This window comes from Nannospalax galili, unplaced genomic scaffold (genome assembly GCF_000622305.1).
Source record: "Nannospalax galili isolate Female #2095 unplaced genomic scaffold, S.galili_v1.0 scaffold406, whole genome shotgun sequence".
In the NCBI taxonomy this organism is placed as follows: domain Eukaryota; kingdom Metazoa; phylum Chordata; class Mammalia; order Rodentia; family Spalacidae; genus Nannospalax; species Nannospalax galili.
Window position 1 is genome coordinate 7,116,851 of NW_008357033.1, and position 27,530 is coordinate 7,144,380.

At 46.3% G+C, this 27,530-nt stretch overlaps 1 protein-coding gene, 1 long non-coding RNA gene and 1 other non-coding gene across 4 annotated transcripts; 1 reads left to right on the forward strand and 2 right to left on the reverse strand.

Annotated features, from left to right (window-relative positions):
- The first annotated feature begins 15 nt into the window (after window positions 1-15).
- LOC115067909 lies at window positions 16-21,089 on the forward strand. Of its 2 annotated transcripts, none has more exons than XR_003847265.1 (3): window positions 16-133; window positions 503-610; window positions 21,009-21,089. It is a non-coding gene; the product is annotated as an uncharacterized LOC115067909 (long non-coding RNA). The 2 variants fall into 2 exon arrangements; XR_003847266.1 differs by lacking the exon at window positions 21,009-21,089 and adding an exon at window positions 20,049-20,206.
- On the reverse strand, window positions 1,476-27,530 carry Efcab12 (EF-hand calcium binding domain 12). The gene is made up of 9 exons (XM_029557034.1): window positions 25,049-27,530; window positions 20,670-21,170; window positions 13,933-14,111; window positions 8,716-8,872; window positions 6,142-6,335; window positions 5,298-5,511; window positions 4,148-4,304; window positions 2,556-2,612; window positions 1,476-1,961 (listed from the first exon to the last, which is right to left on the reverse strand). The coding sequence occupies exons 1-9, from the start codon at window positions 25,416-25,418 to the stop codon at window positions 1,703-1,705; spliced, it is 2,088 nt and encodes a 695-aa protein (XP_029412894.1). The 5' UTR covers window positions 25,419-27,530; the 3' UTR covers window positions 1,476-1,702.
- On the reverse strand, window positions 4,594-4,726 carry LOC115067918. Its single transcript, XR_003847274.1, has one exon. It is a non-coding gene; the product is annotated as a small nucleolar RNA SNORA21 (small nucleolar RNA).

Consider the following 27,530-nt stretch of genomic DNA (forward strand, 5'->3'; position numbering starts at 1 on the left):
TAGAGACGACGCTAGGAAATAAAACGCCCTGTGTACTAGTGTTATAAAGGATATGTTAATATCTTTTAATGGAACTAGAAACATAGCTAACTTTCTCTTGAGACCGCATAGAAAATTTGGAATTCTTTCTGAGGTAAGACCTGGTGGGTGGGCACTACTTCCTTCTCAAGTGGAAGCCAAATCCGTTTTTTTAAATTTGTCCTCCCGCGTTTGTGCGCCTCCCGGTGGCCAGGAGGTGGTGAACTATGTTCATTAGATTTTTCAAGGGAATGTAGTCCCCACGTTGCAGAATCCTGTTTGGACGCTGGAACACGCAGATGACCAAGCCCCTGGAATAGAAAGTGGTACAGAGCTTGCCAACATCTGTATACTTTAAATTCTCGCTACGTATGACACCTAGTACAATGTACTAATAAATCCTAGGCCAATAGCATTGCTTAGAAAATAAAAAAATACAGATTTAATTCAGATGCAATTTTCTTTTCGAATATTTTGTTTGCAGTTGGTTGACTCTGTGAATACAGATGTGGAAATTGATATGGAGGGCCAACTGTATGTATACAATGAAGCATCCTCGCTAACCTTCCATGGTTTACCAGAATTGTATGAGGTAATTCTGTTCTTCATGTGATATATGTGGAAAGTGAATTTTGGAGACTTAACTCCAAAATCCACACTTCCAACCATTCAGCTAATTGTTTAGTTTTTAAATTGTTGTTCTTGGTTTGTTTTGCTTAGCTTTTATTTTTCAGATGATTGTGAAAAATCTAGTTCCCCGGAGGACACACACACACACACACACACACACACAAAAAAAAAAAAAAACAAAACCTTGATTCTACAACTCAAACACAGCACAGATATCGTGGGTGATCCTGACAGTGGTTCCAGTAGACGGAGACAGATGCTGAATTGTATTGTGTGGACTGAATGGGGAATGCAAAGGGAAGAGAACAAGAGTGTTGATAACTCTACCTTGAGTGGCTGGCTGTGAAGGGGAGTCACACTGAGGTCACACTGCTGAAAGGGAAGCACAGTAGGGTGGGACTGGAACTCTTCTGTGTCTGCAGCTAGCCCACCCTTCCTAGTGGTGCTTATCTGACAGCTGAGGAAAGTTGGATGGGATTCATAGAAGTGTGAAGCTAACCGGCAGGTCACATAGTACATTTCAGGAAGGGAAAGTCAAATGGGTGAATCAGGGAGGGCCCATGAACCAGAGAGCATAACTCCAGTTTCCAGAGATCCACAAAAATTGGGAAATGGAGTCCATTGCAGGTGGTGGCGGGGGGGTGGGGGGAGAAGATGGGGTACTCTGACTGCCTGTTACTTCTCTGTGGGCACTGGGATGAGAGGTGGCAGATGTAACTGTCCCAGGGAATGTGCATGTTTCATCCCCCTAGGCTCAAGCTTTCCAAATACCTGGCCACAGTTCCTGAGCACAAAACCACAACAGCTGGGCCATAGGTCAGCTCCAACCTTGTTTATTTTGAAAGGGCAGAGGTCATGAGAGGGCAACAAACACAGCATGTGTGTTCTTTTACATTCACAACCAAGGCACTGAACAACAGTTTCAGGAGAAGTGGCCCTAGGTTATCCTTGTGAAGTTTCTTTTGTATTTTGGTACCTCTATGCCTGCAGCTCTGGGCCTTGGCTACACTGTCTCCTGGTCCAGGCTGACTGGACTAGCAACCCCTGGGCCACTCTAGTTTATAGAATACACCTTGGTGGCATCATAATAGGCAGGGGTCATATAAGTCCCATCCTTCATGGGCCACCAGTTATCAGAGTGATAGGTGGCTGGGTAGGCATGGTGCTTGTGTTGGACACAACTGAAGAGTGCCAGGCTCCGGTCGCTGGCCACAGTAGGCAGATAAAGCCGGAGCTTGTCCAGAAGGTGACCTGGCCAGAAGTAATTGGGGTGGGTGTGCTGGGGACTAGTGGGCTTCTTCACCTTCAGCTTCCTGGAAAAGAAGACACAGGGAAGGTTGCCATGGCAGATAAACACAGTGAGCAAGTGGCCAAGTGCTGGCTTGACCCCAGTCAACTACCTCTCAAACTCAAACTTACAGGCCTATACCATCTTTGCTCTAGAGGCCCTTCCCTTCCCTCCCCTCCCCCCCCCTTTTTGGTACTGCTGGGGATGGAACCCATGACCTTGCATACTCTACCCTATTACTAAGCCACAACCCAGCCACATCTAGAAGCATTAGAACATGGTGTTTGGAGTCTCGCCTCTGGAGCCAACCTCATTGAGTTCATCTCCCTTCTCTACATCTTAACAGATGTGGGAGTGTGTCAGTTTCCTCACCTGTAACTGATATGTCTAGAGTAACTCACTTAGGCTTGTTAGTGAGAACTTCCTGGGAAGACACAGAGCATTCGCTGCCTAGCACTCTAAATGCTGTTCTGCTGCCCCTTAGGCCTTGAAAATAAAGTCTCACTGCAGTGCAAGGAGCTGGGGCAATGTGCAGAGGGCCCAGAACTGCCTCTGGGTGGAGGAGAGTCCACCCCTCCCATCCCCTGCCCTCTTGGCAGATACACAGGATGCTACAAACCCAGCAAATTCCTTGAACTCCTTAAAGTCCATTTTCTTGAGTTTCTTTGATATTTTCCTATCAGATAAGGGAGAGACATTTTGTTAGGAGAGGAGACCTCCAGAAAAATGGGGCTTTGGGGAGCAGTTGGGGGCCTTTGAGGGTATGTTTCTGAGTCTTAAGCCAGAACTTTGAATTTCTTCTTGGGGTGAGGCCCTGGCTCTATGTTTCCATGCTCCAGGGAACGCCTATGTGCTGGGCTTAGCCAGACAGGGCCTCATTCCCTGGCTGGCTGGATGAAGGGCCTTGGCTTTCTTTTTTCCCAGGATAGAGGCCCCCAGGGTAGTTAGGAGAGATGTTCAGTAAGCAGTAGATGTTGAATTTGACTCCCATTTCTTCTGCTAGAGGCCAAGCTCTGTGGGACATAAAGCCTTACCCTCCACACATTGGGCCAGGAAGACATTGTTAATCTATCACTATGTTCTTTCCCACCAAACCTGAATCTGGTCTCAGAATCTCTGAGGGTTTTATTTCTGATGTGAGGGATTGAACCCAGGGTGTTGAGCACTCTAAGGACACACTCGACCACTGAGCCACTTCCCCACCCCCATGCCCTGGCTCTTTTACAATCTAGTCGTAGGTGGTGAGAGAGAGGTAATCACCTCCCTTCAACTAGGGGACCTTTCTTTCTCCCTCACAGCTGTGAATGACCAGGTATAAGCAAAAATCCCTTTCTTGTACCCCTACCCTCTTCCTGGATTCATGGCTTAGGAATTGGTGCCAGCCACCCAAGGACTAGAAAGGTTTTCTGAACACCCTCTAAGCCACCCCTTGCCTGGCTCATGCTCAACACTTTACATACAGTACTTTCTATGGGCCTGGGCCACCCCTGCACTCAAGACTGCCAAAATCACTCGAGGGTATAGCACCAGCCAGTGCAGAGGGTGACCTGTGGCTCTTGTTTTCACTCTCTGTGTGTGGTAGAAATCTGTGTCCACTTCATTCATGAAGGTGCTGAGGCTCAGAGTGCAGTACCTTGTCTGTTTGGCCAGAGGCATGTCTGATTTCCACTCTTCCACTAAAGCCTGCCCCAGGCATTCTGCCACACTACCTCAAGTGGGCAGCTAGGCTGGTCCCTTCCTCCTACCCCCAGGACAACTCCAGCCCTCTTCAGGGATGCCAGTCTCCTTCTCCCATCTGTAATCACCACTGATGCTGTCACCTCCTGTGTGGTCCACATCTAGAGGGTCTCATTTTTGGATCCCTCTAAAGGCTACTTTGAGAGGACTTGAGTTGGTCTAAGGGTCAGGGCCAGGGCCCAGGGAAGCATTCTGTTCTCTTTCCAGAGAACATCCTGCCTCTTGGCGGAGAATGAGGGTACCAACCATGGGCCTTCTGATTGTATAAGCTTGTTTTCAGGAGGGTAACTGTGAGGGAGCTGAGGCAGACCCTGATCCTAAGACATATACTAGAGTGACATTTGGGACTGATCAGTCTGAGGTGACTAGTTAGGTGGGGACACTAACACAACATGACACTGCATGCATGCCAACATCCTAGTGCCTATAGCTTGAAGGGACAGCAGCAGGACAAGGGCAGGCCTGAAACTCAGCTTGTCTGTCTTCTTGGCTCCAAGCTTATGGAGGTTCTGGGTCCCAAACCCTGGCAGACTGTGGACAATCTTTTCATTGCTGTAATAGCCTCCAGGCTGCCGGATCGGGCGGACTTCTCCTTTGAGAGAAATAATCTTGTCTCCTGGGTATAGCAGTGCTGAGCAGCAAGGAAAACAAGCAAGGTTCATTATCCAAAGCCCCCTCCATTGGGGTCCCACAAGGGTGTTTAAAAAAATCCATACTTAGTTAAAAGATATTTTTCTGGACTGGTACGATAGTAAAGGCATGTGGCAAAAGGCATGTGTGGGAGTCAGGACAATTTTGTGGAGTTGGTTTCTCCTCTCTACCTTTAAGTGGATTCTGAGGGTTAAACTCAGGTCATCAGGTTTGGGGGCGAGTACCTTTACCCACTGTACCATCTTCTCACTGGCTTCCAACTTTTTTTTCCTTGTCACAACACCAATTGAAGTAAAAACAACACAAGTTGCTACTTCACCCAAAAGTGGTATTTTCACTCTGCCCCTTCTTGATGGCTCAATGGGTCACTAGCAAAAGCCCACTGAATGCTTTTAAAAGGGGGAAATTGGCTTCCAACTTTTAAAAAATTATACTTATTTATTTTGTGAGTGTGTGTGCACAAGGTATGGAACCCAGGGGCTCATGCATGCTAAGCAAAAGCACTCTGCCACTCAAGCCCTCAATTTGAACTATTCTGATCACCATTTTAATGGCAATTTTCTCCTTGTCTCCAATCTGTCTCCATATATATGTGCCTGTGTTTGTGTATGTCGGCGCATGTATGTGTGTATGTATAAGTGTGTGTGTACATGTTTGTATGAGTGCATTTAGGTGGGTGTACATATGCACATGAATGTGGAAGTCAGAGCATCCCACTAACCAAGCTCAGAGCTCCAGGACTTAGAGCCCCGTGATCTCTCACCTGAGGAGCCCAGGCCTGTGTCCTAGAAATCCCACCTAACAGCAAGCCCTACTGGCTGGCTCCCTTTCCTTCCCTCCTTCCTAGTGTTCCCACTGCAAGCTGCAGTGGCTTGACTGGGTTCATGTTGGGAAGGACCAGTGCCAAGCCAACCCACACTAGCCTTAGCTCAAGCCCTGGGCTCTTTCCTGATTCGAGCCTCTGAGCCCCTACCTCTCATTAGGACGTCCTCTGTCAGCATGAGTCCATAGGCCTCGCAGAGTTCCCAGCACTGGAGGTAAACCAGGAAGTTATCCCTGTGGGTCAGGTTGACCAGCTCCTCCATCTCCCCATGCATGGTGGACGGCAGACAGTGATCATCAAAGTACTTGTTCCCACAGCGTACCAGCCTGCAGCTCTCCATGTACTGGATGGAGGTGAGGGAGAGCTGTGGGGAGAACAGAGGATCGTTACCTGTATTGTCTTCCTGATCTTCCTCCTGGCTGGAAGGCAGGACACTGCCTCCTCCACCTCTCCTGGAGGGGCCCCCATGAAGGGTATAGCATGCACAGTGGGGCCAAATTTGGGTTCTGAAGTCAGTAGCTTGGGAGAACAGCCCATGTGGCTGTGTAATGTCTAAAGGAAGGCATGGCACTAGTAAGTACTCCAGAGGTATCCTGCTGAAAAGTGGCATTGAGACTTTGACTGCAGAGGACTCTAAACCAGGCACAACCACTTGTGTGTGATCTTGAAATAGAAGACATGTGCCAGTGCAGAGGGGTCTTGGGAGTGCCAGCCACTGTCACTGTCTGCCTTCTTTTTCTGTTTGAGTTTTTTTGAGACAGGGTCTTACTATGTAGCGCAGGATGGTCTCAAATTCATGGTCCTTCTGACTCTGCCTGAGTGCTGGGATTATAGGGGTGTTCCATCACACCTGGCTGCAGGTACAGTTCTTATTATATAGATGACAGACCAGGGCTGAGATGTGGAGCCTTCTGAGGGCTCCCCACTAGCAAGTGTCAGTGCCAAGGCTGGAAGCCCAGACTGCCCAGCCCTCAGTCTCATGCAGGAGAGGTACTTTGTGCTGCCGTTGCCTCTCGCGGTACCGCTTGCCCACATCCTCCATGTCCTCTAGTGTCATGGGCCTTGCCTCCATCATGTCATCCTCAGGCACCTTCAGCAGGTCCATCTTGCGAAGCTGTGGGGCTGATTCCACCTGCTGTTTATTGGGTCGACTCTTCAGGGAATCTCTCTGCTTACTCAACCTATAATCTAGCGTCAGAGGGAATAGTTGAAGGAAGGAGGGACTAAGAGGGTGCCCAGCTGTGGAACCCAAACCAATGTCATTGAGCGGGTGCTAAACTGTCCCTGTGCTCCCTTCCCACACCTAGCCAATGCCCACCTGAGAGGCATTTGTGAATATGTTTTCCCTCCATCACTAGGAAGGCCCCCATCTGCAGGCCCCACCATACCTCCCTGCTGCTTTTCTCACCTCCTGCCACCCTGTTCCCACCAAGTGGCAAACAGGACCTTTACAAAATGTAACCCAGATCACCTTATGCCCAACTTCCATGGAATTCACACTAAAACCAGTCCTTTCCCTGGACCACAAGGGCCTGTGGGAATCTAGCTTTATCTGCCATCCTACCTATGCCTGGTCACCCCCCACATGCCCCATCCTCACCTCCCGGATTCCCCCAAAGACCTTCCTGCCTTTGGACCTTGGCACTGGCACTGGCAGTTGCACCTGCTTTGGACACCCTTCCTACACACTCTCTAGACATCGGCTGCACACTGATCACTCAGGAGTTAGCTCAGTGCCTATAGCTCAGAGGCTTTGCCTGGCCACTACACTGAAACTGCTTTCCATCGTCTCAAAGGCATCCATCTATGAATGTCCATCCATCCATCTCTATGGACATCACTTTGTTACACATAAGCTGCTGGAGGCAGGGCTTTGGCTAGTCCACTGCTGTCTCCCAGTTCCCAGAAGTGGGTCTGGCATTTAGGAGGTACTCTCAAAATGGGGACCAGTGAAAGGACTCTGTCACCCTGTCCCATCCTTGCTGTCAGTCCCATGCTGAGATGAATCCTGACCACACCTCCTCCTCCTGAGACTACAGACAGGAGGCTCAGCCTCTCTGTTTGTTTCCTCCATGGAAAGCATGAATGGCAACCTGAGCTCTGGACAGGAAGGGTAAACTGAGTCTTCTGTGGGAAATGAATTCAGGTGCCCAAAAGAGTGCTCCTTTAGACAAAGCGAAAGACCCTCAAGTCCACCTGCCTTACCCACGGGGGGCGAAGAATTCTGCTGATGTCAAAACAGCAGTAGTCAACAGATATCTGCTGTTTGCCCGAAGTCTATTGGCTGGGGAAAAACGGGCTTGAAGTCCTTTGTGCATGCCATTGCTGAGCATTGCTTAAATGACCTGTGAGATCACAGCGGCCCTGGGAAGTCATAAGACCACATTCTGTTAACTTGGTTTTTTTTTTTTAGACAAGGTCTCACATATCCCACATTGGCCTCAAACTCCCTATGTAGCCAAGGATGATCTTGCACTTCTAATCCTCCTGCCTCCACTTTCTAAGTGCTAGGATTATAGATGTACTGTTTATGCTGTGCTGGGGATGGGAGCCCAGGGCTTCATGCATGCTAGACGAGCACTCTAAAAACCCAGCTACATTCTCAGCTCCAAGGTTTTTTGTTGTTGCTTTGTGTGGGTTTGGAGAGGAGGATGTTTTGAAACAGCATGTGCTGGATAGCTTTAGTGTTAACTTGACACACCTGGAGCCTCAATCTGGGGACTTGCCTTCATTGAACTGGCCTGTGGCCATGTCCATGGGGCACCTTCTTGACTGTTGAGTGATGTGGGAGGGCCCAGCCCACTCTGTGGGTGGTGCCACCCCTGGGCTGGTGGGCCTGTGTTGCATAAGAAAGCAGGCTGAGCAGGGGCCAGGGGAGTAAGCTAGTAAGCAGCATTCCTCCATGGTCTGTGCTCCAGCTCTGTCTCCAGGTTCCTACCTTGGGCTCCCTGATGAACTGTGACCCAGGATATGTAAGCTAAATAAACCCTTTCCTCCCCAAGTTGGTATTGGTCAGAGTGTTTTGTCACAGCAATGGAGAAACAAACTAGGACACAGGGTCTCTCTGTAGCCACAGCTGGCCTGGAACTATGTAGACCAGGCTGGCCTCAAACTCACAGAGATCTACCTGCCTCTGCCTCCCAAGTGCTGGAACTAAAGGCATGTGCCACCACACCTGGCTGTATTTTTTTTTTAGGGTCTTTTTGAAACAGGGTCTCCCTATAGTCCCAGCTGGCCTGGAACTGGCTATGTAGACCAGGCTAGCCTCAAACTTACAGAGACCCACCTGCCTCTGCCTCCCAAGTGCTGGGATTAAAGGTGTGTGCCACCACACCTGGCTTTGTTTTATTTTTAAACCAACAATAATGTCCCTGTAAGGATAGAGGCTAGACTTCAACTTGGAATAGACACAAGGACAGCTGTGCCCTTGAGAAAATGTTTCCTAGTTGACCTCCAGGCCTGGGAACTCCAGAGCTTGACCAGTCCATAGCAAGCCAGAGAAGGAGCCATTGAGGATGTGAATTCTGGGGAGAGCCAGACTGGTTTCCTGGGCAGGGAGGATACGCACACTCCCTGGCAGTAGGTACGGTGCTTCTCTGTTGGGACAGTGACCACTGCTTGTAGGTGCTGGCCAGGGCATTGATGGTGATGGCATTCTGCCTCCCAAGAGAACCAAGGTAGATCACTATGTCCTCCAGCTCCTGGTTCTTCAGAGGGACTCCAATCTGAGGAGACACAAGACACCACTGAGGCACAGCTCACCCTGGCCACCAGGTCTGACCAACCTGCTCTACCCTCCAGCTCCCCACTGCCACAGGAGTGCAGCACCTTGCCAGGCCCCCGAATGCACCCTGCACTTTCCCACTCCTTGCTTTTGCCTAGGCCTTCCTTCTCCACCTGAAAAATTCTTATCCATCTTTCAAAACCCAGGCCAGATAAGCTGCCTTCTTTACAGTCTACTTATTTGGTCACAAATGCTCACAGATAGCATTTACTGTGCTGGATAGGAAAAAGGTCACACATCAGTCCTCCTTATCCGTTAGAAACAGCCAAGTCCCCCTTGACTAAACAGGATCAAAATCTATACGCCTTACTCTATTAAGGATAATAGGTAACTTTGGAGGTATATAATGCTTACCAGCAATATTGAACATTGAAAAAGTAAAGTTTTAAAGGAAATATAATTGTGTTCCTCATTCTCTTTAGACAACAGTCATTTTTCACTGAAATTTCCTTAAATAAGATCAGAACTTTCTTGGTGCTAAAGAATTTCCTTTTTTTAAAAAAAAAAAACACTTTGATTATGGTAGTTAAAGACATTTACTTTTTGTTTAAGTGCTTTAGAGTGATGTTCATATAATTAAATTTCTTAAAATGTGTGAAAATTAGTGAATTAAAACTGTAAGCCTGGGTATATAGCTCAGCAGTAGAGAGTTTGTGATGTATATGCAAGGTCCTGGTGCAGACTCAGCACCACACATAAAAATAATTGGGGTGGGGGACTGGAGAGGTGGTTCAGTGGTTAAGAGCACACACTGCTCTTATAGAGGACCTGAGTTTGATTCCTAGCATCTGTGTTGGGCAGCCCACAACCACCTGGAACTCTGCTCCAAGGGATCTGATGCTTTCCTCTTGTTTCTTCAGGCACCTGGCACACATATGATCCACATACATACATGCAGGCAAACACTCATACACATAAAAAATAAATTTTTACTTTTCTTTATTGTATGTATATGCCTGTATTGCCTGCATGTAGGTAAGTGCACCCATGTCATGCAGTGCCTGTGGAGGTCAGAAGAGGCTGCTGGATCCCCTGGGACTGGAGTTACAGTTTTTTAGCTGCCATGTGGGTGCTGGGACTCAAACCCGGGTCTTCTGCATGAACAACCAGTGCTCTTAACTGCTGAGCCATCTCTCCAGCCCCAAAATAAATCTTTAAAAACAATAAATCTGCCAGGTGTGATGGCGCTTCCTTTAATCCCAGCACTCGAGAGGCAGAGGCAGGTGGATCTCTCTGAGATTGAGGCCAACTAAGACTAAAGGAGACCCTGTCTCAAATAATTAACAATAATAATAATAATATCTTTAAATCTTTAAATAGAGGATGGGGACATGGCTCAGTTATTAATGCACTTACCTTGCAAGCACAAGGACCTAACTTTGAGCTCCAGACCCATGTAAAAATGTATGCTTGTAATCCCAGCACTAGGAAGGTAGAGACAAAATGATCCCTAGGGCCTGCTGGCAGTCAATCTAGCCTAAACAGTGAGTTCCAGGCCAATGAGAGACCAAGAGGTAGATGGAATTCCTGAGGATGACACCCAAGGTTGTCTTCCAGTCTCTACATACATGTGCACACAGATGTATGTTCACACACAAAATAAAAACAAATATAAATACACCCATAAAGGCTGGTGAGATATCTCAGTAGATAGAAGACAGTGCTTGCTGTACAGGCCCTAACAACCTGAGTTTGATCCCTGAACCCACATAAAGGTAGAAGGAGAGAATTGACTCCACAAGTTGTCCTCTGACTTCCACATGCTATGCTGTGCTATTCACACCCCCATCATACACCCATGTATCACACATACACACACTAATACAAATAAACATATTAAAAATTAAACAATATACCTATGAACTCACAGTAGCAGTGGCTGCCTGCACAAGACTGGGCTCATGCACATTCTGTCATGGATGGGGAGGCTCATGAAACCTCACCACTCCGAGGAGTCTCTGGTTGTTGATGGTTGCTGGGGAAGAGGAGCCATGTTCCTCAGTGGTGCAGCCACTGGTCAGCTGCCCTTGCTCAAGTAAACAACCCCCACCCAAGTTCATGCAAGCAGCCCTAAGTAAATGCAGTGGGCCACAAAAACTCTTAAAACAATAATAACTAAAACAACATTGAAAGTAGGAGCCTGATTTCTTGAGAAGAAGAAAGGTTCAGTGGAGGGGAAAGGATGACAGGGATATAATCAATGTACATTTTATATATGAAATTGAGAAAGAACAAGAAAGTAAATAAAAATTATACTGCAAAGGTAGAGGAGATAACTTTTTTTTAAAGGTATCCTGTATTCAAGATGTGTAAGTATTTATTCATCTAAGCCAGCAAGCTTTTTCTAAAAGAGGCAAATATTTTAGGGTTTGAGAGTCATAGGGCCTCAGTCATTGTACAGTGAAAGCAGCCATAGACATTCATAGATGAATGAATGTGGCTGTGTTTAACAAAACTTTATTAAAAACAAAAACAAGAGGCAAGTTGGAGTTGACTCATGGGCCCAGGTCCCCTGATAGACCAACAGAGCTTTCTGTGATGAAAGAAATTTCTATCCCTGTGTGGTCACAGAAGAACACTTGTCACATGTCACTTTTTAAAAATATTTTATTTTTGGAGCCAGGCGTGGTGGTGCATGCCTTTAATCCCAGCACTCGGAAGGCAGAGGCAGGCGGATCTCTGTGAGTTCAAGAGCAGCCTGGTCTACATAGTGAGTTCCAGGACAGCTGGGGCTACAGGGAGACCCTGTCTCAAAAAAAAAGCCAAAAAAAAAAAAAGCAAAAGTATTTTATTTTGGGGGCTGGAGAGATGGCTCAGCAGTTAAAAGCGCTGACTTCTCTAGCAGAGGACCCAGGTTCAATTCCCAGCACCCACGTGGCAGCTACGAATCGTCCTTAACTCCAGTTCCAGGGGAATCCAAAGCCCTCTTCTGACCTCCGCGGCATTGCATGACACGGGTGCACTCACATACATGCAGGCAATACACTTATACACATAAAATAAAATATATATTTTTTTAAATATTTTATTTTCTGGGCCTGGAGAGATGGCTCAGCGGTTAAGAGCACTGACTGCCCTTACAGAGGACCCAGGTTCAATTCCCAGCACCTGCATATGGCTACGAACCGTCCTTAACTCCAGTTCTAGGGGAATCCAAAACCCTCTTCTGACCTCCAAGGCATTGCATGACACAGGTGCACTCACATACATGCAGGCAATACACTCATACACATAAAATAAAAATACATAAAATATTTTTTTAGATATTTTATTTTTATATTTTACATGAATGAGTGTTTTGCTTGAATGTATGTAAGTGGGCTCATGTTGTGCCTGTAGAGGTCAGAAGAAGGCATCGGATCTCTGGAACCGGAGTTACAGACAGTTGTTAGTCACCATGTGGGTGCTGAGAACTGAACCTGGGTCCTCTGCAAGAGCAGTTAATGCTCTTAACTGCTGAGCCATTTCTCCAGCCTCCACATGTTACTTTTTAAAATATGGTGTGATGGTTAATAGTGTCAACTCGATAGGATCTAGAATTATCACACATGAGGAATTATTTAATTAGGTTAGCCTCTGGGCATGTCTGTGAGGTATTATCTTGATTAGGTTAACTGAAGTGGGAAGATTCACCCTAAACAAGGGCCATTCCCTGGGCTTGGGTGTTGGACTGCACAAAAAGGAGAAAGCCAGCTGTGCACCAGCGGTCATTGCTACAGGAAAAGAGCTGTCCTCTTTTGTTGCTGTGATAAAATACCCTGAAAAAAAATTCTTAGAGGAGAAAGGTTTATTTAGGTTTAGAGTTCCGGAGGGATTACAGTCCATCATGGCAGGGAAGTCAAGGCAGCAGTTCATGTTTCACCCACAGTCAAGAAGCAACAAATACTTGTGCTCAGCTCACTTTCTCCTTTCTATACAGTCCAGGATCCAAACCCAGGGAATGGTGCCACTCACTTCAGGATGGGGCTTCCCACCTCAATTAGCCTAATCCACATATCCCCCATAGGTCACCCACAGATCCATCTCCGAGGTGACTGCAGATCTCATCAAGTTCACAATGGCTATTTGCCATTACAGTAACTAGAACATGTGGTGCTAGGGTTCAAGCCTATGGCCTTGTGCATGCTAAGCGCATGTTCTACCACTGAAACACATCCCACAGGACCACATGGAACTTGAAAAAAATTATTCTTATGTGTATGAGTGGTTTGCCTGCATTTATGTGAGTGCACCACATGCATGCAATGCCTGGGGAGGCCAGAAGAGCTGCCATGTGGGTACTGGGAACCAAACCCAGGTCCTTTGCAAGGGTAGCCAGTGCTATTAACCAGAGCTGATTTTCCAGCCCTGACATGTAACTTCTGAGCACTCAAAATGTGACCAAGGTGTCGGTTTTGAAGTTTTATGATTTAAGATCAATTTATATTATCAAATAGCCAATAGTCTGTGGACCAGCACTGCAGCATCTTTGGAGACTTGCCTCCTAAGCATCCCACAGAGGTTGAGTCAGAAGCAAGACCAGTATACAATCCATATGTCAGTGACAGCTAGAGCATCTCTAGAAGGTTGTGGAAGCAGGACTTAAAGGACTAGCCTTCTCTAGGCTCAGTTCTAAAGTCTGGTGGGTAAAATTCTCGAAGCAGCCAACTGGTTTGGAGGCCGGCTCTACAAACTTTCCATGCAGGTAGGATCTTTTTTCGTTTTCCATTTATTTATTTATAATTTAAAGTTATTTATTTTTGCTTGGCACTGGAGATGGAACTATGGGCCTTGTGCATGCTAAGCAAGCATAGACTACAACTGCCCTGAACCCCAGCCCTAGGGAGAGTTTTTTAAGGTCAGTTTGGAACAGGGTTGGTTTTAAAGGTGTGATCTGGCCACAGGTTATGCCACATTTTCCAGTGTGGCTCTACATAGTAGTGTGACTGCATGTGTCTACTCTCAGGGGCCCAGAGCCTGGGGTGATGGTGCCCCAGGGTCAGCTGAGAAGCTCGTACTTACTGCCTTCAGAGTCATGATGAACTCTTCCCTGGAGATTCGCTGGTTCTCACCCCGCTCCACCTTGTTAAATACCTCCAGGATCTTGATCTTGTGACTGCGCAGGTAGGAGTACATGTCTGACAGGGCAGAGGGCTTGGGCAGCCGGAGCTGTGGCACAGACTGGTGTAAGGGTCGGGATGCTTTGCACTGGAAGAGATCAGAGTGGGACAGACTTGGAGAGGTCAAGGGAGACAGGCCAATGGGATGGTGATACAATGCCCAGAGTCAGAACTAAGGAGAAAAGTCAAGCTCCTCTAAGCAGCAAGGAGAATGTAAAGTCCACTGGGCGGAGGGTAGTTGGGTGTGCTGCAGAACATCAGGTAGACAGCTTCTGTCTGTATCTGAACTGTCAGTATCTGGAGTGTACCCTTGGTCCCTCAGCACACCCAGATGCACACCCCTTCTCAGAACCAGTCAAGCTCCCACCTCCTAGCCTTTACCGATGCTGAACCTCCTCTTCATACTTTTCTCTACCCAGTCCTCCTCAGCCCTCATTTCCAGGTCAAAGGCACTCCCATGAAGATGACCCTTCCTGACCTTGTTGTAGGGCTTGACAGTTAGCAAACAGCCTTCCTGCTGGACATCAGAGTATAAGTAATGTTTAGTCCCAGTACTCTGGAGACAGAGGCAGGAAATTGAGAGTTTGAGGTCAGCTTGGGCTACAGAGAGGACCCTGTCTACAAAAAGGTAAGGGAGGAAGACTTTCATCCTCTAGCTATTATTCTGTGCTCCTGGCATGTTTGGGACCCATCTCTTTTTTGGGGGAGGGTCTTTTTGAGACAGGGTCTTCTTGTACCCTCAGCTGGCTTGGAACTCACTATGCAGACCAGGCTGGCCTTGAACTCACAGAGATCCACCTACCTCTGCTTCCCTACTTCTGGGATTAAAGGCATGCACCATCATGCCCAGCTGGGGCCCATCTTTCAAAAAATGTTTTAAAAATTTTAGTTCCTATTTTTATTTCCTTGTTTAGTTTGATAAAATTGGCTTAGTAAATTACTTGAAGAATTTGCCTGCTTTAAAGTTAGCACTTTAAGGTTTCTTTAGAGATGAGAAAAGACATTTAAATTGAAGAAAAATTCTCCCAACAATGGACATTGTGTCAGTCCAGATATTTGCTTCTTGGCTTATGATCAATTTTTTCATGTCATAAAAAGTGATTTTGGTGTTTTTATTTTAAATTTTGGTACTTCTCTGTCTTAAGATGTTGCATATGGTTCTTATTTAATTTTTTAACCTATGCAGTTAATTTTTTTCTAGAAATAGCATTGTGTTGAATAGTAACAGGATGCTTTTAAGCTTGTTTGAAAAAAAGCAGTTTTCTTTTTTCTTTGCTGCAGTTGTCTTTTTTTCAGAACAAATAGTGTGTGCAAGATGGTGAGCAAATGGAATAAGCAGATTCAATCCATTTGAAATAATTTTTCAGCTCATATCTATGCCAGAATCTGATTCATATATTATTTTGAATGGATAGCATAATTCTACACACTCCAGTTTGATTCTGCAGTAAGTAAGCCACTAGGTGCCATGTTAAACAATTTTTATCTCAAATATCAGCCATCAGATGTTTTATTTTGCTGTTTGGTATATAGAATGTTAAGTCATCCTTTGAAGAAAACTTTTTCTTATAGATGGTTGGTGACCATATGGCTACTCAGCTGAACAAAGGACTACAAGTGATATTTGGAAAGATCACCTGGAATTAGGAGACCTAATTATTATTCAAGTTGTAGAATATCACTTTATGAGAGTCCAAGCTGTCACATGGCAGATGTAGAGTGAAGAATGGTATTGTGGCAAACAGCTATACCTTCCAGTGAGTACCTGAAAAAGGCTGTGGTAATTTAGTCCAGATTTTAAGAATCATACTTTCTCAGGGATTTCCACAAACTAGTGGGTGTCCTGGCTGTCCCTGTAGACATCCTCTTTCTATAGGTAAGGCTTCAAGTAAACTGCAGCTATCCTGGTGTTCCTATGGGGCACTTGGTATGAAAAATGGCAGGCACTCCAAAACCTTTGTGGGTGGTCTGGCTGGTTGCCAGCCCCTTAATCTAGTTTTTAAGACTAGAAACCAAAAACCAAAATACAAAGGAAATAAAAGTTGATCTTTAAAATCATCCTTACCTGAAATTGAATGGGAGTTGAGGCCTTTCTTCCAGAAAACAAGGACTTGGTTGTCAGGCCTATATTAGGCCCTGAATCTTAATGTCATGTACTTGTACTTAATAAAAATTGTTTCAGGGCTGGAGAGATGGCTCAGCAGTTAAGAACACTGGTTGTTCTTGCAGAAGACCCAGGTTCAAATCCCAGCACCCACATGGCAGCTAACAACTGTCCGTAACTCCAGTTCCAGGGGATCCAACAGCCTCTTCTGTCCCCTGCAGGCATTTATTGCACGACATGGGTGCACTTACCTACATGCAGGCAATACACACATACACATAAATTAAAAAAAAATTGTTTCAATGAAAAGCATATTAGTATAGTAATTGGAACTTCTTCTAGTCCAGTTTGGAGTTCTTTCATTTGAAAAATGTGATATTTGCATAGAATTGTCTTAAGTCTTGTTTTCTAGTCACCCCCCTCCATAGCCACCCCATACACTGAAGCTAGAATTTTTCTCTTTAGATAAAGGAACAGAAAATGAACATGTTATTTATAAATTGATACTTAGTGACTAGTGATAAACTTGAACTGGTAGAATATGTCATAAACCTAATCCTAGGTAGTGTTATGAAAATGTATCTCTTAATTTTTTTTTGAACTGTATTCACATTTTTTTTCAAGATATCTTGTTATATTTTTCCTTTTTTAAGAGCTGCTTCTTGTTTGGGGGCTACTTTTTTTGTTTTTTTAAATTGAGGCGTAATTCATAGGAGGCTGTATTGTTTTGGTACGATTTCTTACGACTATGGCTGGATGTTTTGCATTAGTCTTCCAAGAAGGGCCATTTTACTTTTTTTAGAGTTACTCTAAAGTCGCATGGTCATCAACTTTGGGAACTACTTTGCATATGAGTGCTAATACAAATTAAAACCCAGGTTGATCTCATTGCATGTCATTCTGAATGTTGACAGTGGAAGGAATACCTTGCCTGTAGTGTACTGTTATTTGTGGACTGAAAAGCTGAGGAAGAAATTCATTTTCTTCTTTGCATACATCAAGATATTGGCTAGGGGCACTGGAGAGATGGCTCAGCAGTTAAGAGCACTGACTGCTTTTGCAGAGGACCCGGGTTCAATTCCCAGCACCCACATGGCGGCTACAAACCATCCTTAATTCCAGTTCCAGGGGAATCTGAAGCCCTCTTCTGACCTCCGTGGCACTGCACAACATGGGTGCACTCACTACATGCAGGCAATACACTCATACACACAAAATAAAAATAATAAATTTTTTTTTCTGGAGCTGAGGACCGAATCCAGAGCCTTGCACTTGCTAGGCAAGTGCTCTACCACTGAACTAAATCCCCAACCCCTATAAATAAAAAAAATTTTTTTTGTCTTTTTGAAGCAGGGTCTGCCTGTAGCCCCAGCTGTCCTGGAACTCACTATGTAGACCAAACTGGCCTTGAACTCACAGAGATCAGAGATCCGCCTGCCTCTGCCTCCCAAGTGCTGGGACTATAGGCGTACGCCACCTCGCCTGGCTTATAAATAAAATATTTTTTAAAAAAGATACTGTCTATGGTTTCCTGGTTGACCTCAGTAGCTGAAGTGAACCAACAGTTCAAATTTAGAAATTACCTGAATCTTGGTTTGTGTAGATTTATCATCTACATTAGCAACATTAGCAACATCAGATAGCTTTTACAGTTCTATGTGTATACACATAGGCCTCCCCTTTATTAGTTACTGAACTTTTTAAACTGGTATTGTAACATTCCAACAATGTTTTGTGCCAACTTTATAAACTTACAGTGCAATGTGTGTTACTTTTCTGAGGCAAACCAAAGGTGTATTTCTCAGGGTTCTTGCTGCCTTCTTCAGCAGCGTTTGATGGAGGATCTTTTATACATTTGTAATAGATAAAAGTAAACCAGATTGCAGTTTTTTTGTTTTGTTTTGTTTTGTTTATAAATCGTAAACGATGTACCATGTTTCTGGTCAAGATTGTGGAGGATAAGTTAAACTTAGCTGCATTCAATTAACCAATATGAGTGTATTTCTTATGCATAGTTATGTTAAAATAAAGCTCTAAAAAGCAAAAAAAATATTTTTATTTGTTATTTTTACTTATGTATATGAGTGTATTACCTGCAAGTATGTAAGTGCACCCATGTCCTGCAATGCCTACGGAGGTCAGAAGAGGGCATTGGTTCCTCCTAGAACTGGAGTTCCAGATGGTTGTTAGTTGCCATGTGGGTGCTGGGAATTGGACCTGGGTCTTCTGCAAGAGCAGCCAGTGCTCTTAACTGCTGAGCCATCTCTCCAGCCCCCATCTTTATTTTTAATTAATTAATTAGTTCATTAATTTTTATGTATATGAGTGTTTTGCCTGCATGTATGTAAATGTACCTAGTGCATGCAGTGCCCTCAGAGGCTAAAAGAGGGTGTCAGATCCCCTGGAACTGGAGCTATGGAAGGTTGTTAGTTGCCATGTGGGTGCTGGGAACTGAACTCAGGAACTCTGCAGCCGGTGCTCTTAACCACTGAGCCATCTCTCCAGCCCCAGGCCCATCTCTATTTATGGTCTGTAGTAAACTAGTATCATTAACATGATGAATCTATGTCTCCCACTAACACATGAAACAATTTGAGGGTCAGCCACATCTTATTTAACTGCATCCTCCATCTCCTTTTTCTTTTGCAAAGTTCAGGGCCCAAGATTAGGAGGCAGTAACCATTTGCTGAAGCAATAAAGGATCCTGTGATTTAGGTAGCTTTCCACTTTAAATGAGGATTATGGGTCAGAGAGGTGGAGTAAGTTGTCCAAGGCCACACAGGGGTTTCTAACCCAAGTCCAGTGCTTAATCATAGATACTGTGCCCCTGGCAGAAAAGGGTATGTCAGACTATGAAATATAGCATTGGATATGACTACAGCAAGGACTGATTATGATGTTTCTGGGTCAACCAACCCCAATGACACTAATGAGATGAGGTGTGTTCACTGTGTGCCTGGCACCATCGAAGGCCCCTTTGTATCGTTCACCTATTTCAACATCACAGTAACAGTAGGAGGGAGGCTCAATGGTTATCCATTGCAGAGACAAGGGCATGGAAGCCAAGCTGTGCGCATACCTGTTCTCTGACCTCTCAGCCCAACTTTACCTAAACAGGAGAATTTTCAAGTATTCAGCAAAGAAATATCACAGAAGGATAAAGAGTTGGTCTCACTGTCATTCACCATCTCTGTGGGGCTGGACAAATGGCTTGCCTCTCTGACATCTATTTCTACCTCCTCTGTAACTGGCCTGGCAAAAATGAAAATATTCTAGAGACACTTGTGTCCTGCTCAGTCTGACTACCAGGCTATTGAAACAATGGCCCCCCAAATGGCAATTTCCCCAGGAATCTCATGCAGGGAGAAGGCAAAGGGACTAGCTAGATGGAGAGCTTGTCTTCTGGAAAAGAGATTTCACATAGCCCTAACAACTTGTCAGACCACTTTCCTGGATGAGACTGAAGCCTGGGGAATGATGGGTCAATGGAGGATGGGACCACACCTTGACCTAGACTGCTTAGATGTGCATATCCCTGAATATTTAAACTTTGATCTCATTTCAAGACCCCAAAGATGGACTTGAGAGGGTCAGTGGATCTCTTTGTCCTTTTCCTCAATGTAGCAACATTGAATAAATCTCCTTTTTCTGTTATTTACTATTAAATTGTCTGTTTTAACTGACTTCTGGAGAGTGAGTGGCTGAACTTGGCTCCTTGTGGGTCCAAGTTGTGTAACAAGGTGGCCTTCCTTCTCATTGTAACCTCTCGGTCATGATCCTCACACTAACTGTGAGCACTGCTTAGCACCTGTCCCCTTCAGCACAGGTATCCATAATCAAGGCAGACTGCCAGTGTGACCCCACTGGGATGCTTTTAAAGTATATTCACAAGTTCTCTGACTTTCCCCTGCCAGGATGGAATCATCTTCCCATTCTCATGGTATGGACAGTACTCAATGGCTCATTCTGACAAACAGAACATTGTGCAATATCAAGACAGCATGAAACATCTGAAAATAAGACCTTTGGGGACTGGAGAGATAGCTCAGCCCTTAAGAGCAGAGGACCCTGCTTCAGTTCCCAGCACCCACATGGCAGATCACAACCATCTATAACTTGGATGCCAGTTTCAAGGGATCCAGGGGACCCAACACCCTCTTCTGGCATCCGTGGGCACTGTACACATGTGCTACACATGCATGCATGCAGATGAATTACCCATACATATATAAAATAAAAATAAATCTTTTTTAAAAAAGAAAATGAGATTTTCAGAGCCTACTGCATAAAGTCACTGTGGCTCACTCTGTCCTGGATGGCTCACTCTGGGGGCAGCTAGCCTCCTTGTTTTGAGGACTCTCATACAGCTTCCAGGAAGGTCCACGTGGGAGGCACGGAGGCCTCTGGCCAACAGCCATTTAAGCCAGCTTGGAAGTCAGTCCTCCTGCCCTGGTCAAACCCTAGGCCAACCTCTGGACTGCAGTCTGAAATGGGTAAACCATCCTGTCCTGCACAATCCAAGGGAACAAAATGACATCTGGAAGCCTCCAGCCTCTTCTGGCCATCGAGGTCACTCACCTTGTAGGCCACTGTCATAGTCAAACTGTCTTTGGGGATTTTATGCTCCTGCTGAATCATGTATAGAACCTTGGCCTCTGATGGTGTAATGCTGGGCTTGTTCTCTAGCCACCTCCTGATGTCACCAAAGGACTCCAGCTCTCTCCGGAGCTTTGCCCTCTGGCTCAGCCAGGCTTTCCTGTCCACTGGAGGCTGTTGGATGTCTTCAATCTGCAGGGTTTTGAAGGTAGGGATGGGTAGCGGGGGAGCTTGGGGCAGGAACATGGGGTTGACTGGCGCCTGGTCCTTTGTGCCAGGAACAATGATGATCCTCCGGCGGCTCTGTGGCAGATGGAAGTCTTTCTGCTTCAACCTCCTGAAGCAGTGGGCAGTGACCAGCTCAGGATTGAAGACAACAGGGACCTTCCTGGAGGGTTCATCAATTTCATTGTCTGTGGAAGTACTAGACTGGAAGTCCCCTTGGGAAAAGATGGTTACGAGGTAAGTTCCTTTCTGGAAGAGGACTGTTCTAGTTTGTTTCTCAATTGCTGTGACAAAACACTCTGACCACTACCAACTTGGGGAGTAAAGGGTTTATTCAGCTTGCATCTCCTGGGTCACAGTTCATCAGGGAGCCCAAGGTAGGAATTCAGGGCAGGAACCTGAAGGCAGGAGCTGGCAAACAGGCCATGGAGGAACGCTGCTTACTAGCTTGCTCCCTGGCCCCTGCTCAGCCTGCTTTCTTATGCAACACAGGCCCACCTGCCCAGGGGTGGCACCACCCACAGTGGGATGGGCCCTCCCACATCACTCAGCCATCAAGAAGATGCCCCACACACATGGCCACAGGCTAGTCCTATGGAGGAAATTTCCCAGTTGAGGCTCCCTCAACCCAGGTGTGTCAGGTTGACACTAAAGCTATCCAGCACAAGGACTAAAAAGAGCCAGGAAGAAAATGTTTTTGCAGCGGGCTATGCATCAGGGCACCTGGTCCTTAGCCTAGCTTTGTTGTTGCCTCACAACAATGACTATAATATTAGCTAATGAGATCTGCAGAGCTGACAGGAGGCACTAAGCTAAGGCTTCCCACACTCTCTGATTCCTATTACACTCCTCCTGGGCTCCAAAGATTCTACCTGACCCTGTCTGACCATCCCAGGTAGGTAGCACAGTACCCTCTTATGAGAGTCAAAGCTTTGATGCTGACAGCTTGGGTCAGAGTCCTGGCCTGCTACTGCACAATCTTGGGCAAGTCACTCAGCCTGTGTGTCTCAGTTTCTTCCTTTGTAAGATGGGGTGGATGAATACTTGTTTATCAGGTGATAGAAGTGTTAGAGTCAGTTCATTAGAATTGCCTTGTACATAAGTGTGCTGTTTATATATATATATATATGTTATATGTATCTGCACATACTATATATATATATATATAAAACATATAAGTTCTCTTCTTTTTGAGGTGCTAAAACTTGAACCCACTGAGTGATGTACCAGCCCCTAACTTATATAGACATAGCAGATGGGCAGATGAGATCGTGCTTCCTGTCAAATCTGATGACCTGAGTTCAATCCCTAGAACTCGAATGGTAGGAGGAGAGAGCAGACTCCCACAAGTTGTCCTCTGACCTCTACACCCATGCCATGGTATGTTCTCGCTCCCCCATAAATAAATGTAAAAAAAAGATCTCCCATATTGAGAATGGAGACAGTGAGGCAACCTGGGGCCAAGCTGTCCTTTCCTCTAATGGACTGAGTAAACTGTCTCATGGTTAACCTATATTTTGGCTTTTGTCACATGTTTTCCTAAAATGTATAAGGCTGCTACATACACAATAGAAAAAAATCAGATTCTTTCTCTCCCATTTGGCCAAATCATAAATAAACCTATTTTTTCTTATCAGTTTCTTTTTTTTTTCTTTTTGGCTTTTTGAGACAGGGTCTCCCTGTAGCCCCAGCTATCCTGTAACTCACTATGTAGACCAGGCTGGCCTTGAACTCACAGAGATCTGCCTGCCTCTGCCTCCCAAGTGCTGGGATTAAAAGCGTGCACCACCACGCACGGCCAGTTTCTTTTTTTAAAGATTTTCTTGGTGTGCAGTGCCTGGGGAGGCCTCATCTGTATTTTGTTTTTGGTCTTTTTTTTTTTTTTTGAGACAGGGTCTCCCTGTAACCCCAGCTGGTCTGAGTCTTAAACTCTCTACGTAGACCAGGCTGGCCTCGAATTCAGAGATCCATCTGCCTCTGCCTCCTGAGTGCTGGGATTAAAGGCATATGCCACCATACCCAGCTTGTTTTGTTTTTGAGACAAGGTCTAACTATGTAGCCCTAGTTGGCCTGGAACTGGCCTTGAGCACACAAAGATCTGCCTGCCTCCTGAGTGTTGGGATTAAAGGCATGTGTTATCACTCTTGGCCTCTGTATTTTTTTAACATTTATTTATTTATTTATTTATTTATTTAATTTATTGTGTGTAGGTGAATGTATGCAATGGGGTGTATGTAGAGGTCAGAGAAAAACTTGCAGGAATTAGTTCTCTGCTTTTGCCAAGTTGACCCTGGAATCAAACTCAGGTCTTCAGGCTGGGTGGCAAGTGCTCTTACACACTGAGCCATCTTACTGGCCCTGCACCTGTGTTTCTACCAACAGATCTGAGTGACTCTCTGAACACATAGTCTAGCTCACACACAGTTCCTCTGAAACGTCTTTCCCTGACTCATCTGACATCTTCCAACTTATTCTTTGAGGCTCAGCTTCGGCATCACCATTCTTTGAAGCTTTTTCATTCCTTCTCTCCTGTCTCTCTGGGTCCCATCATAGCACTCTCCCTCCTGCACTAAATAGGGAGGGAGATGGTTTAAGACAGGGTCTCAGTTGGTAAGACAAATTGGTCTCACAGTCACCATCCTCCTGCTTCAGCCTCCCAGATGTGGAGATGACTACAGTACAGGCTTTCATCACCATTCCCAGCTTTTTTAACTTTTTATTTTTTTTATCTTATGTGTATGTGTGTATTGTGTGCATGTAGGTAAGTGCACCCGTGTTGTGCAATGCCTGTGGAGGTCAGAAGAGGCTGTTGGATCCTCTGGGACTGGAGTTACAGATAGTTGTTAGCTGCCACGTGGGTTCTGGGATTCGAACCCGGGTCTTCTGCAAGAATAACCAGTGTTCTTAACTGCTGTGCCATCTCTCCAGCCCTGCCAGCTTTTTTATTTTTAAAATCCCATTTATTTTTATTTTATGTGTATGAGTGCTATGCCAACATGTATGTAAATGCAACTGTCTCATGCAATGCCCTCAGAGGCCAGAAGAGAGTGTTGGATTCCCTGAACTGGAGTTACAGATGGTTGTTAGCTGCCATGTGGGTGCTGGGAACTGAACCCAGATCTTCTTGCAAGAGAAGCCAGTGCTCTTAACCACTGAGCCATCTCTCTACCCCCATACCCAGCTTCCTAGCACTCGTGAACATCCCTTCTGCCATGGCCTGAGGCCCCTTGCCCCTCTCCTCAATGACTCATGTCCTCCCCTCCCCTTAACCACTTGGCTGGGACTCCACTGCTTGTTTCTACTCAGCCATGTCTTCTTGCTCCTGCTTGGCCCTTGGGGTTCAGTTTTCCCACTTAATGTGTGTGCCAAAGGGCATAGTGTTCCTTAGGATGTCTCCTGTTCCAGCCCTTCCTATCCCGTGGTTCACAGTATGTCACCCAAGCTACCCTGTTGCAGGTGGCCTGCCACCACCCATTCTTTGTAGAACTTTGTTCTAGTGCTTTTCAGGGCTGTGACCATCGGCAGGAGGTGGTCTCCTGAAGTGACAGGCTCAGGATGCCATCCTGTCAGTAGAGGCCATGAGACTGGAGAGGAAAGCTCTGAATCCCAGCTCCAGTTCAGACCAGAGGCACTCTCTGATGTCATCGGCAGACCTTGCTTCTGTTTGTACATCCCTGGGGACATTCACTGTGGACACATGATTGCTGGAAAATACTCCATACATTGACCCACATGTTTCCCAGGAACACCTGTCATTGGTCTTCCTCCTTTCAGAAAACACACGTTTGAACTTTCCTGATTCTCATCTCTTAGCCTCATCCTCCCTCTTTGTTCACCGTCCTGGGCTCCTGTTGAAGGCTCACTCCTAAGTGGCAGCACCTACCAGAATTCAGGGATGCCCTTCTTTATCCAGTCATTTTTGCTGAGAACCCCCACTCCAGCACTCTTAAGCCTCCAGTTGTTCTGAAAACATCTCATTTGCATAGCTCACTGGAGTTAGGTGTCTGCGAAGACTAAATCTGCCCCCTGCTCTATCTCATCTAACCAGGTACTCCAAGGACTTTCCATCTCCCTGAAAAACACCCTTACTTACCAAGGTGTGTGCCTGACAAGTTGAATGTCACCTGACTGCTCCTGTGCTCCTCAGCTCTCTGGGGCTCTCGTAACCTGGCTCCTCTCCTTAGCTTGTGTTTGTATTTGGCCTGGGTTTCTGACGGACTCTGAGCATGTGCCTGGGAATGGTGGTCAGGGACACTGGCCGGCGGCTTCTGCCATACCACATCAGTTGGGAGGAGAGAAGTGAGGACAGGCGTCTTCAAGCCCGTCGGTCCCACATCTCTTGTCTGTCTCTGTCTACCTCTTAAGCGGCAGTGCTTTGTCCCGCCCTTGACTGTAGTCGGACAGCAGTCAGGAGCTCGAGAACTGACGCTTTCACGGCCTCTCTTCTTCAGTGTGGGCCGCATGGATGCCCAACTAGGAAGTACGCTGGCTTGGAGAGTGCAGGGCACAAGCGGCCGGGCTTGGCTTCCAAGCCATAAGGCTTTCACTCCTTCCGCTAGTGTGTAGCATGCGAATCCTAGAAAAGTACACGGCCTTCTGGACCTCTTGGCAGCCCCTCACCAGAGCCTAGACAGCACAATGAGGCTTCCAGCCAATCCTGGCCCTCGCCCCGTTTCCCGCTGTAGGGCGCAGGGGGCTTCCCCGGCGCTGTGGAGCACGTGCTGGATGCGGCGAACAGCGAGCACGACTCATGCACAAGTACGGCGTGCGTGGTGGATCCGTGTCTCCAGAACACGGCAGTCGAGCGCCAGAAAGTTTTGCAAGTGGCACGCAATTTGAGGAACACAGAAGCCCCTGTTGCCATGACTACGGATGCCCTGCTCCGATTGGTAGAGCGCTGCCACGTGCTGGGAGTAAGCGAGGAACAGGAGCGTCCTGCTTTCCTGCCGCCCCTGAATCTGGCGTTAAAAAGTCCGCATTTTCCTGTATACTGTAAGATCTCGGCAGATCCCCATCTTTAGGCTTCACTTGTCTCAAGGAAAAGAATGCCCCATATCGCAGGGCTGTATGAGATAGTCGAGGCCAAATAAAGGACAGGTGTTTGGTAGGCACTGCCCCTATGACAGGGTGTATGGTTTGGAGTCACAGAACCGCATCCGGCATGGTGGCGCATGCCTGTGATCCCAGCCCTGGAGAGACAAACAGGAGGGTAGCTACAAGCTGGAGGCTAGCTAGAGCTACAGCCTATCTCAGAAAATTAGAAGCAGCAGGGCGTAGGAGTGGACAGCTTTAATCCCAGCACTCAGGAGGCAGAACTCTGTGAGTTCGAGGCCAGCCTCGCCTACATTGTGATTTCCAGGACAGCCAGGGCTACGTTGTGAGCCCTTGTCTCAAGAACAACGAAAAGAAAAAAAAGCAAAACACAGAACACAAAACGAAAGCAAAGAATAACGAACCTGAAAACCAAAGTCCTAATAATAACCCCTTGAAATGTCTACCAACTATGACACATGCAAGGACACATGAAGTACTGACATGCTACATGGAGGAAACTAGAACAGTAAGTGAAAGATCAAAAGCCACATGCTGTATAATTGCATTTAAATGAAATGCCTAAAATGGGCAAATCCATAATGAAGCCAGTTGCTGGTGGCCAGGATATGCGTGGGGAAAATTAGGACTACATGCTGACAGGCATGTGGGGTTTCCTTTTGGGGTGATGGAGATGTCCTGGAATTAGACTGTGATAGTGGTTACATGGCAATGAATGTACTAAAAACCAAACTCTGTGTGTAAACATATTTTTCGTACTGCTGGGCATTGAACCCCGGGCCTTGTGTGTGCCAGGCAAGCATTCTACCATCGAGCAACATCCCCAGTTCTAGAATGGTCACATTTTAAAGTTTTATGTCACAAAATAAAGAACAACAATTGATCACATACTCTGTGCTGGGCACCACCTTTACCAAGGTATATCTCTGTCACCTTCTACAACCTGGGGCAGTCAGATCGATTCTTCTGGGCCACAATGACAGCATTCTTATAAGCAGAGTTAAACACACGTACGAACTTCCAATAACCATGGGAGTTGAGCAGCACTATTCCATGAGAGATGAAGAAACAGGCATGGAGGTCAGAAAGGAAAGAGCCAGGCCTGGAACCCCAGCTACCAGTTAGTCTGTGGCCTGAGCTCCCTTGCCACAGCACTCACCACCACAGTGAGGTGATGGAGATTGGGGAGGGATCTGCCAGTGGCCTTGCCCTGTGGCCATACCTCATGTCTGATGCTTAGGAATTTTGCTCTCCTACTCAACCCTGGCAGTGGCCCATGGCTGCAAAGGCCCCTCTGGACCCTAAAATGCCACATCCAGGTGTCCATTACTATTCCTACCACTTTTCTTCCATTACTGTGTGCACCTCTCTTCCCGAGGGTCTCTACAGAACCTTTTCATCTTTTTGCCTCTTCCCGACATAGGGCTCTGCACTTTGTGAATGCTGCCGTGATGTCTATTGAGTGAAAACGTGACAGATTATTGTGAAGTGGAAAGGGAGGTGTGGACAACTTCCTGTTCTTT